This window comes from Capra hircus, chromosome 2, assembly GCF_001704415.2.
Source record: "Capra hircus breed San Clemente chromosome 2, ASM170441v1, whole genome shotgun sequence".
In the NCBI taxonomy this organism is placed as follows: Eukaryota; Metazoa; Chordata; class Mammalia; order Artiodactyla; family Bovidae; genus Capra; species Capra hircus.
In genome coordinates this window covers 46014899-46027106 of record NC_030809.1, presented here as the reverse complement: position 1 = coordinate 46027106, position 12208 = coordinate 46014899, and the positions used below count along the sequence as shown (strand labels likewise).

Below are 12208 nucleotides of genomic sequence, written 5' to 3'. Positions count from 1 at the left end.
TATATTTATGTATAAAGGTCTAGATGGAATGCAAATGAATCATGGTGCGAATTGTTCACATTATTGTATGAATTTTGTGGTTGCTTTGAGAGATGATGAAATAGCTGTAAAAGTGGTAGTGAATTAAATGAAATCAAAATACTTTGTAATTTTCTGGCCCATTGTACTGTTTGAATATGATGTTAAATTCTTGCTTTTAAACAATTCTGCTGAGAAGGTAAAAAAAAATTTAATGAAATTAAACTTCTTAACATATTTGACATTTATACTTTTTTCTCTAACTTCTCACATTACCTTTGATGTGTTTCACTCACACTTTCTTACACTGAAGAATAAAGCACTTCATGCCTGACAGTTGTGTTTCGGCATTTTTGGCAAACCTGTTCAGCATTTTTTCATTAAAAAATAATTTTTTTTTTGGCATTTTAGCCTTACTTCATAAAAACTAATGAAAAAAAGAAAAACCAATACTAGCATAACTCAAACATACGACAAAAACAGAAACAAAAGGCAACAATGCTGAAAGCCTCAAATCTTTAGCCTTATTTCATTAGGTTTTTGAACTTCAGACACACCCACTGATCATTTGTGAAAGAAAACACAATCAAAGATGCTTGGAACATTACTAAATTATATATCAAAGAAGTGGAGACTCATTTCTCACAAAATGCTCATATGAGCTTTAAAAAAATATAGCAGTTAAAATGTGACAGAGAAAAAAGAACATCAAAGAATTTTTTCTATTAAAATCCAACAATTTTCAAATTTAATTTCTTGGAAACAGTTTCTAAATAGTTAAGTATCAATAGTCAGTTGTGGACCATCAGAAATGAATTGCCTCATACTTCCTGAGTCTTAAGGATATGCATATCAACAACTTTAGGTTTTATTTTTTTGTTGCTGATGCTTTGCTGAGGAAACAATATGGTTATTCTATTTAAAACATCTAAAAAAATACAGTAATATCTATTTACTACTCATGACTATTGTTGGCAAATAGAGCTTGTTCTCTGTACCCAAAACAACATTAACAGAAAGGAAAGACTTAATGCAGGATTATCTGTGAAAAGAACTGGGACAAAACCACAGAAAGACAAAGGAAAATTTAAGAAGATACTCATGTTTATTATCTGATTTACATTCGACAAAGCAAAGGTAGGTGCACAAAGAGCTGTTTGACAAAGTCAAGCCCCAGATATCATACTACAGTATCTTGCTGGCAGCCACAGAGGGCCCCACGCCACTCCCTGACAGCTGCGGAGGCAAAGGGGCCACTCAGTGTCGACTCTGCTGTGCTGCGCTCAGGGAACAGGCTTGCAGGCATCCGACATCAGAGGAGTGAGCCACTGAACACCGAGAGCTCTGGTTCCAGATGTCAAGAGTCAATGTTTGAACAACAAGTACTAATTAAGTACCAGAAAAAAATAACAGGCTTTGAATACTGTATAAAAATACACCTTTTCTAGAGGACAGGCTCTTGTGAGCTGCCGATAACATGCCTCCCTTTGTCAAAGTCTGTTTATTCAGGTCAAATCAAGGACATAGAGTACAAAATTGTTTTTTAAAAACTACTTTAACAATGGTCATTAACTTTTTTCCAAGACCCATGGGTAAAGCTATTTACATAAGATTTGGGATCATGATAATTCTGGAGAACTTTTAATTCTGAGTTCACAGGGAAGGTATCCCTCCTAGTAGGCAACAGGATACTCAGAAATACCTGAGGTATAATCATTGAGAACTTTCAAAAGAAAAAAGAAAGACTGGTGTTTTCCAAACTGGCATTATAGTACCTACATAGTGGATACAAGAAAATTAAAATGTGAACTGTCCTAAAGCAAACAGATAAATTAAGAAAGAACTTGCTACAAGGCTCCAGTTCTTACTATCCTCTACACACTATTTCATTATAATAGAGAGTCTCAGGCAGTATTAAAAAATGATTTTAGATGGAAATTTCGAAAACAACAAAACCCAATTTCAAAACAGGATTCATTTCTAGAGACAAGCATCAGTTTATAATCCTTGTGTTTCTGGTGGAACAGCAACATCAGTTTAATTTTCAAAAACCAAAGTATGCTTTTCTTTAATCAGACAGGCTTACTTGGCTGTGAATACACTCTTGCCCTGCCTCTAAAGTGATCATTTTAGCATCAATTATTTTACAAATATACTAATTATACACAACATGCCCAAATCTTGCTTAATTTATAGCTGTTTATATAATATACATAAACTCTGATAATTTAACACTTTGTACTACTCTCTGGCCCTACATTTTCCTAGATCCTGATGTTTCTTGGCAACTGGCAATAGGAAGATTACTTTCTTAGAGAATAAATAAAAAGCTTACAGAATTGTCTAAAATAAGCACCCCAGAGTTACTTTACGAATTAGAAACTCAAATATTATCATTTAAAATGGGAATATTTTAGAAACTGAAACATCAGGAATTCTTCTGGTTCACATTCAGGACACTGACATTCACTTATATACCAGCTGGAATCCTTTCTGAACATTTACGTATATAGTCTTCTGACTTCAGAAGGACTGAGCAAGGGGGAGAGAATAGGGAGAGGACACTCTCACTTATAATTCTGAGAAATTTATTTAGAAAAGTCTTATTAAAAGATCTTTAAAAAGTACATAAAACCCACACATTTTGCTACTGCATGTGCATTTTGAGCCCATGAAGCAGCTCTAGAAGAGAGAAGGCCCTCCTCTGGTCTGTAACACGTATACAGATGGGAGCAACACTCGCATCAAGAATTCTTCAGAAAATGGCCTTTCACTTTAAGTCAGAACAAAGGGGCAAAACATCTGCTAAGGAAACACTGAAAAGATCAAGTAACATGCCTCCCCTTTTCAAAAATACCTAGCCTCCTTCTAGCTTCTCTCCATTATGCCTTTTATGTGATGGCATTTCTTTCTGAACTTCACAGCCGAGATAAAGATCTAGGCAAGCAATACTCAAAAAACAGGTCTGTTTCTTTCTAATTCACAGCCTTGCATCACACTGCTGGAAGCTGAAACCTAATCCCCAAGTTTCACTTTGCCATTTCACATAGTTAAAAACAAAAACAGAATCCCAGAGAAAAAACAAAAGCTTTGACTTTACCATTAAAAAGTTCATTCTCTAATTCTACAGAAATCAAGAAAAAGGCAAATTTTATTTTATATTAAAAAACAATCTCAAAGCAAGCACCTGGGTTTTACTTCAGTTTATAATAATAGACTGTGCCTGAGAATTTTTGTGCAAATACATGTCATTCTTCATTAAAAACATGCATAGCATATTTTGGGAAAAGTTTACTTGCAATCAGCTTTCCTTACAAAAAACCTTACAGACATAAATACATAACATTCTCAAATTCCTATTGATTGCACTTCTGGCTTAACCCTTCCAGCCTCCAAGGAAATTTCAAAGACATGTAACTATGTTCATACACCTTGGTCATTGCAGTTATTCAGAAGAAATATTCTGAAAACGAGATTCCTTGGTTCCAATGTACCCACACTTCCCTTCTTAAAATAAATCCTTCCTACCCCCATCCCCAACTTACACTGTTTGAGGGGGATATTGTATAAAAATACAAATTAAAAAACTGAACACTTATTAATCACAAATGCAAAAGGAATGTGGATGATGTTTGGGCTCCCAGGGGTTCAAAGGCCTGAAAACAGAAAGCAAAAAGGGAGTCTCCACTACTCTGATCTTATGAAAAAGGTGAAATTCCTTGTTTGATAAATGCAGTGAGCTTACTTTCTGATGGATGTGTAATTTAACCAGATGTTAACAGGGGCCAACATAAAAGCCACATCACTGTCATCTCAGTAACAGACCGAGTTTACCCCAGCAACCTTCTGGAACAGCTTTCTAAAGGCAGTGGTCCAAACTGCTCCTTCTTCTATCCCATCTCCTAACCTAGGTCCTTCCTGCTTACGCTCACCAGAAGTAAGTGTACTAGGAAGTTCAGTATTTCTGGTGTGTTTCAATATTACTGGATTTATTTTCTAGTCACTTTATTTTCAAGACAAGAAACACCAACTGAAGGACTACATTCAACCTTTCTCCTTTCCCTTGCCTCCAAATACTCACGACCCATTCATTTATACTTCCAAGGTATCAGACAGACCTCAGGCTAATCCTGTTTCCATTCTTTCACCCTCCCCTTTCTACATTCACAGCCCTTCTGCGACATTCCTTTTCTCTCAGACAAGACTACATATAAACAGTGCAAATCTTTCCTTCATGTGCTAACTTGATAAGAGGTCAGTCAACTGCTGAACTTCAATCCTCCTTCAGGATATCCATTTTGGGGGATGATGTGCAAACTGGGGTACTGAAGCTCCCCAACATGACTGGAAGACTCTGATTCCTCCTCAGTCCACTCAGTAAATTGCTCCCTGAATTTAAATAGACAGCAGAGTTTGGTCTTTGAAGACCATTTTCTGCTTTTTGGCTTCTTCCATTTGCCTGGGCCTGGGGGGTCTTGATCACTCTGGCTATCCCCAGTCTCTTCAGCCTGTCCACTAAGTTCATCTTCAACTGGCCAACATCAGGAGGGTTTCGGGATGGTCTCAGGCCATACATCTCTTGGAGGAATGTTTCCGCTGGTCGGGAGGCCAAAAAATTTTCAGAGAGATGCACTTGAGGCTCCACGGGCAAAGGAGAAGGGCAAGGTGAATGAGATGGTGAATTTGGTGGTGTGGAAGGGGTAGACAGGCCTCGAGGGAGAGGCTGCAGGAGAGGGTTCTCTGAAATTGGGCTGTGGTACACTTTAGCAGAGATGCCTCGCTCCTGAAGAAGTTTGGCCAAGCTCATGGTGCTGCTGAAGGTTATGGTGGAATCTCGTCGGTTAGTGATAGATTCACCGATGTTGAGCCTGTAGGACACGGCAGGAGAATTCACCTCCGTGTTTGATGAACTGCTACCATTGCTTGCACAGGATAAGGAAGGGAAGCCAGAGCTTTACAAAGGAAAAAAAAAAAAGGCAGGAGGGAGTGTTTGAGAATAAAAAGTAATCCGAAGTGAGCATTTAAGGTAATTACAGTAGCTATCCATAGCAAATGTAGAGGAACAGGTAACACATCAGTATCTGAGGAATGAAAATTCTGATGTGTTACTTCAAAGATCAGTTATTTGTAGTTTAGTCATTAACTTACTGAAACATATTTATTTTCACAGAATATGAAAAAGTTTACTATACTCTTAGATAAATTTATTCTTAAATTTTAACTCTAAAATATGTTACCTGTGGAAATATAACTAAAATTTATGATTAAAAAATCAAAGAAATTTAAATACTGAAGGAAATAAATTTTAGAAATTTTTATTAATATATCCATTCTGTAAAGCAAAATATACCAAAAGATGACAGCACACAGTTTAACAATTCTTCAATCCTTTAGAAAATACAATTTTTCAAAATTAAATCTAAGATGCTCTTTGAAGGAGAAACTTCATTCTTCATAATATTTTAATTATTCTAAATAATTAAATATTTTAAAATTATTTTAATAATTATTCTTCTCTACTTCTAGTTTACATTATCCCTGCAATATTCTAGGTGTCTCTGGAAACTACCATAGATTCTTTTGGGAATTCATAGGATAGAAACTGCAGCAATATTGCTTATTGTTCTAGCCTGTGTAGTACATGATTTGGACTGCCCAGAGGTTTCTGCCTTTGCCCTCAGCTTCTGGGAGGTAATCTATGCCATGTTTGCTAGAAGTATGTTTGTTCAGGAAGGAGGCTGGCCACACTAGCTAGATCTTGGGGTGGACTTGGCCATAGCCTATAGCTGTAGGGTGGGGACTGGCCATGCCAGAAAAACCCTGTGATTCAGGGTTGAAGCTTTGGGGCAGTGGACCTGGAGATGAGTTATTATATTTATAGTGAGTTATAACCATATGGATAGTCAATCATGCCTTACACAGTGAAACCTCAGTAAAAAATCTGGACCCTGAAGCTTAAGTGAGCTTCCCTAGTTGGCAGTACTCTGTGTACTGCACTGTCAAACATCAATTCCAGGAAAGTAACGAATCCTAAGGAAGCTTCATGTGTAGAGTCTTCCCAGACTCTGACTTGTCAGAGTCTCTTCCTTCAGCTAATTTTATCCTGTAACCTTTCCGTGTAATAAATAGTAAGCATGTGCATGATAGCTTTAAGAGAGTTCTGTGAGTCCTCCTAGAATATCAATCAAACCAGAGCATGGCTTTGGGAATCTCCTGAACCTGCAGGTGGTATCAGAACCGAGGGCAGTCTTGTACAGAGAACCAGTTCCTCCAGTTGTTCAGTCTGGCTAATTCTCTGTATAGGCTCAGTTGGGTCACTTACTACCTCTCTATCCTTGGACCAGTCACCCAAACGTTCTATGCCTCACTTTCTTCATTTAGACACTACCTACTCCCTCTTTGTCTCCTTGAAAGAGTTATAATCATCAAATGAGAAAATACAATGTGAAAATATTCTAAAAGCAAATTATCACAGAACATTAAAATTCTAGGAATTAAAAAGACAGTAATTAAAAAAAGAAATTTAGTAAAACATATTTGAAGAAAGAAGTAAAGATTCCAACTGCTCAGCCCCTCTTACCTGGGGGTAACCTGAGTGATATCAGAGGGATGTAATATCCTACAGGTGGTGAAGGTAAATGTCGAGTTTGTGCAGGACAGACACTTGCCTGGGTTTGAGGTTGCAACTGAAGTGGAGAATTTTAGAGAATCAAACACAAAATTGAAAGACTAGGTTAATAATGTAGAAAGTTCATTATTAATAATATGACATTTATCAAGTATCTTTTATACAAAAATTCCACAATCTAGAAATGAAATATACACACTGTAATAGTATCCACTGATCAGTACATAGCTGAATCCTTCAATAATTTGAAATTGTAATTCAAATGGATTTAAAACAGCTTAGAAACAGGAGAAAAACACATTCTGAAAAAAAAAAAATTAAAATCAAACCAAACTAAGAACTAGTCATCCAACTTTCTAGCCAAACTGTGGTTCTCAATGTTTGATTTGTACCATGTATTGCCGGGAGAAATATCAATAACTTCTGATATGCAGTGACACCACCCTTATAGCAAAAACTGAAGAGGAACTAAAAAGCCTCTTGATGAAAGTGAAAGAGGAGAGTGAAAAAGTTGGCTTAAAGCTCAACATTCAGAAAACGAAGATCATGGCATCCGGTCCCATCACTTCATGGGAAATAGATGGGGAAACAGTGGAAACAGCGTCAGGCTTTATTTTTTTGGGCTCCAAAATACTGCAGATGGTGATTGCAGCTGTGAAATTAAAAGACACTTACTCCTTGGAAGGAAAGTTATGACCAACCTAGATAGCATATTAAAAAGCAGAGACATTACTTTGCCAACAAAGGTCCATCTAGTCAAGGCTATGGTTTTTCCTGTGGTCATGTATGGATGTGAGAGTTGGACTGTGAAGAAAGCTGAGTGCCGAAGAATTGATGGTTTTGAACTGTGGTGTTGGAGAAGACTCTTGAGAGTCCCCTGGACTGCAAGGAGATCCCACCAGTCCATCCTAAAGGAGATCAGTCCTGGGTGTTCATTGGAAGGACTGATGCTGAGGCTGAAACTCCAATACTTTGGCCACCTCATGCGAAGAGTTGACTCACTGGAAAAGACCCCGATGCTGGGAGGGATTGGGGGCAGGAGGAGAAGGGGACGACAGAGGACGAGATGGCTGGATGGCATCACCGACTCGACGGACATGAGTTTGGGTAAACTCCGGGAATTGGTGATGGACAGGGAGGTCTGGCGTGCTGCGATTCATGGGGTCTCAAAGAGTCGGACACGACTGAGCGACTGAACTGAACTGAACTGATGGGATCCACAGGTCAGAACTACTTTCACAGCAACATTAAGATGCTGTCTGTCTTTCCTATTGGGCTGGCATTTGCACTGCTGATACAAAGGTGACACTGGGTAAAGCTATTGGCTCCTGAGCACAAAACAGGGCAAAAGCATCAAGTGGTACTAGCATTTCTCACTGCTGTCCAATTATGGTAGCAAAAAAAAAAAGGCCAAATTTACATTAAAATGCCCTTGATGAAGCAGTATAAATTATTAAATCTTGGCCCTTGAAATTTTTTAATATTCTATGTGATGAAATGGGAAGTAAGTATTAAGTACTTCTTTGCAGCATACAGAGATACAATGCTTACATGAAGGAAAAGCACAAGTGAAATTAAGTTTTATATTTTTTGACAGAACACCATTTTTACTTAAAAGAACAATTAATACAAAAACTACAGTTATTCAGATTTGAATATGTGGCAACATTTTTTTTTAATTTTTTATTTTATATTGAGGAATAGCTGACAAATAATGTGGGAGTTTCAGGTGGACAGCAAAGGGACTCAGTCAAACATATACATGTATCCATTCTCCCCCAAATTCCCCTCTCATTCAGACCATATAACACTGAGCAGAATTCCCTGTGTTATACAGTATGACAACATTTTCTTAAAAAAAAAAAAAAATGTAGTTTGCCTGTCTCTTCAAGAAAATAGCTGAAAGGATTTGCTGCTGGTGACAAAATTTGAGCTTTGAAGTGAAAATGACTGTTTTGGTAGACTTGAACCCACCACTGAGAGCTTGAAAGCTTCCTAGTACTAAAACACTTACCCAATTAGATAGGTGGGTAATATTACATGATTTTATTGTATTATATAATGAAATGTGTCAACATTTGGAAGATCTGAATAACTTAGTGAATCAATATTTTCCAAATGACCAGTGTATGATGTTATAAAATCATGCATGGGTAAAAGATGTATTCAGAGTATAGAACAGACTAATAGATTTTAATGTAACAAAGTATGAAAAGTTTTAGATTTACATTGTTATAAACCTTAAAGAAACTACCACTTATCAAGTTTTGGTGTAATATTCACAAATATCTGAAGAGGCTATTAAAACACACTTTCCTTTTCCAACCAGATATCTGTGTGAGGCTGTACTTTCTTTCTTTTTTTAAACTTTAAGTTCTTTTTATTTTATTGAGGTATAGTTGATTTACAGTGTTGTGTTTCAGGTATATAGCAAAATGATTCAGTTATATATATAAACATACATTATTTTATATTCTTTTCCCTTATAAATTATTATAAAATATTGAGTGCCCTGTATTGTAAATTTGGTCCTTAGGTCCTTGTTGGTTATTGATTTTATATAATAGTAGTGTGTGTATCTGTTAATTCCAAACTTCAAATTTATCCCTCCCTCCCTCCTTTCTTTTTTGGTAGACATAAATTTGTTTCCTATATCTGTGGATCTATTTCTGTTTTGTATATAAGTTCATTTATATTAATTTTTTAAAAATTCCACATATAAGCAATGTTATATAATATTTGTCTTTCTCTGTCTCGCATACTTCCCTTTAGTATGATAATATCTAGGTCCATCCATATTGCTGCAAACACCATCACCATTATTTCATTCTTTTTATGGCTGAATAATTCTGTTGTATTATGTAATATATATGTATCACATCTTCTTTATCCATTCATCTGTTGATGGATATTTAGGTTGCTTCCATGTCTTGGTTATTGTAAACAGTGATGCAATGGATACTGGGGTGCATGTAGCTTTTCAAATTAACATTTTCTCTAAATATATACCCAGGAATGGGATTGCAGGATCATATGGTAACTTTATTTTTAGTTTTTTAAGGAACTTTCATACTGCTGTCCATAGTGGCTGTACAAATTTACATTCCCAACAGTGTAGGGTTCCTTTTTCTCTACATCTTCTCCAGCATTTATTATTTGCAGATTTTTTGATGATGGCAAGGCTGTATTTTCTTCAAGTGTGCATGCTCAGTCACATCCAACTCTCTGCAATCCTATGGACTGCAGCCCATCAGGCTCACCTGTCCATGGGATTCTTCAGGCAGGAATACTGGAGTAGGTTGCCATGCCCTCCTTTAGAGGATCTTCCCAACTCATGGATCAAGCCCATATTTCCTGTGTCTCCTGCATTGCAGGTGGATTCTTTACCCCCTGAGCCAACTGGGAAGCCTGTATTTTCTTCATACTCTCAATCAAAACAACATATTGTAATAGACTGAATGTAGATGCTGACACAAGAATCCTGCTATCTTCTATTAATCTGTAAATTAGGGACTTGCAAAATTATAAAATTAAACCATTTTTCTCACTACTTGAAAAAATACAGCTGTTTTTCATAAAATATATTATTTGTGTTAATATGTAACTATTTTAAAATAATGAGTTAGTAAATATTTTAATAATTTCTCAGTTTTTATTTCTAATATGGTAAATTACAGAGGAACCAGAGATCAAATTGCCAACATCCACTGGATCATAGAAAAAGCAAGAGAGTTCCAGAAAAACATCCATTTCTGCTTTATTGACTATGCCAAAGCCTTTAACTGTTGTGGATCACAATAAACTGTGGAAAATTCTGAAAGAGATGGGAATACCAGATCACCTGACCTGCCTCTTGAGAAATCTGTATGCAGGTCAGGAAGCAACAGTTAGAACTGGACATGGAACAACAGACTGGTTCCAAATAGGAAAAGGAGTACGTCAAGGCTATATATTGTCACCCTGCTTATTTAACTTATATGCAGAGTACATCATGAGAAATGCTGGACTGGAAGAAACACAAGCTGGAATCAAGATTGCCGGGAGAAATATCAGTACCTCAGATATGCAGATGACACCACCCTTATGGCAGAAGGTGAAGAGGAACTAAAAAGCCTCTTGATGAAAGTGAAAGAGGAGAGTGAAAGAGTTGGCTTAAAGCTCAACATTCAGAAAACGAAGATCATGGCATCCAGTCCCATCACTTCATGGGAAATAGACGGGGAAACAGTGGAAACAGTGTCAGACTTTATTTTTGGGAGCTCCAAAATCACTGCAGATGGTGACTGCAGCTGTGAAATTCAAAGACACTTACTCCTTGGAAGAAAAGTTATCACCAACCTAGATAGTATATTCAAAAGCAGAGACATTACTTTGCTGACTAAGGTCCATCTAGTTAAGGCTATGATTTTTCCAGTGGTCATGTATGGATGTGAGAGTTGGACTGTGAAGAAGGTTGAGCGCCGAAGAATTGATGCTTTTGAACTGTGGTGTTGGAGAAGACTCTTGGGAGTCCTTGGACTGCAAGGAGATCCAACCAGTCCATTCTGAAGGAGACCAGCCCTGGGATTTCTTTGGAAGGAATGATGCTAAAGCTGAAACTCCAGTACTTTGGCCACCTCATGTGAAGAGTTGACTCATTGGAAAAGACTCTGATGCTGGGAGGGATTGGGGGCAGGAGGAGAAGGGGACGACAGAGGATGAGATGGCTGGATGGCATCACTGACTCGATGGACGTGAGTCTGAGTGAACTCCAGGAGTTGGTGATGGACAGGGAGGCCTGGCGTGCTGCGATTCACGGGGTCGCAAAGAGTCGGACACGACTGAGCAACTGAACTGAACTGAACAACCCACACAGACATGCTCTCTGGAATTCTTCATGGTTTTTAAGAATGCAAAGATGGGATGGGGAGGGAGGTAGAGGGGATGTTCAAGTGAGAGGAGACATGGGTTAACCTATGTCTGATACATGTTGATTTTTGGTAGAAACCAACACAATACTATAAAGCAATTATCCTTCAATTGAAAAAAAAAAAAAGAGTTTAAAGAGACGCTGAGTCCTAGAGGTTTGTGAACCATTGACTGAATTGCTCTCTCCTCTCTTCCTGATGTATTTATGCAAGTTGGCTAAGACATGGAGAGAATAAGAAGAGGCACTTATGCTATACATTTCTACTACCCTATTTTCAAGATGAGTACACTCCAGTAAGACTTAAGTAGAGACAGTCAGTTGACCATACAGTGATGCAGAAAGCAAAGTACTACTGGTTACAAGCTATACTCTTCTCACCTGTAACTGGACCACCAGCTGAAGTCATGGGTGGCAGGAAGATTCCTGTTACTGGCTGGGATATTGATGTTTTCTGTTCCACTTGAAGAGGTTGCTGAACCTGAAAAGTGATACCCTCCTCTTCATCTTCTTCTAAATCTGAGAGGTGATAGATGGCATCCTTGGGCAACTGGGTAAAGCCTTTAGTGATGACACCTGGTCGTGGGTCAAGAATGGTTCCTAAATTTGGTTGAGCAAGTTGCTGCCATTGATGCAGAGTTTGTGATCCTGAGTAT

General features: G+C 37.6%; 1 protein-coding gene across 2 annotated transcripts in view; it reads right to left on the bottom strand.

Moving 5' to 3' along the window:
* Nucleotides 1101–12208, bottom strand: part of TRAK2 (trafficking kinesin protein 2) — an 84896-nt gene continuing 73788 nt past the window's right edge. For both annotated transcript variants that reach the window (XM_018060883.1, XM_005676369.3), the window contains exons 15-17: nucleotides 11934–12200; nucleotides 6599–6704; nucleotides 1101–4970 (exon numbers count right to left, since the gene is read on the bottom strand). In XM_018060883.1, the coding sequence (XP_017916372.1) occupies nucleotides 4292–4970; nucleotides 6599–6704; nucleotides 11934–12200 (1052 nt within the window). In that variant the 3' untranslated portion in view covers nucleotides 1101–4291. The remainder of the gene's footprint in view (nucleotides 4971–6598; nucleotides 6705–11933; nucleotides 12201–12208) is intronic.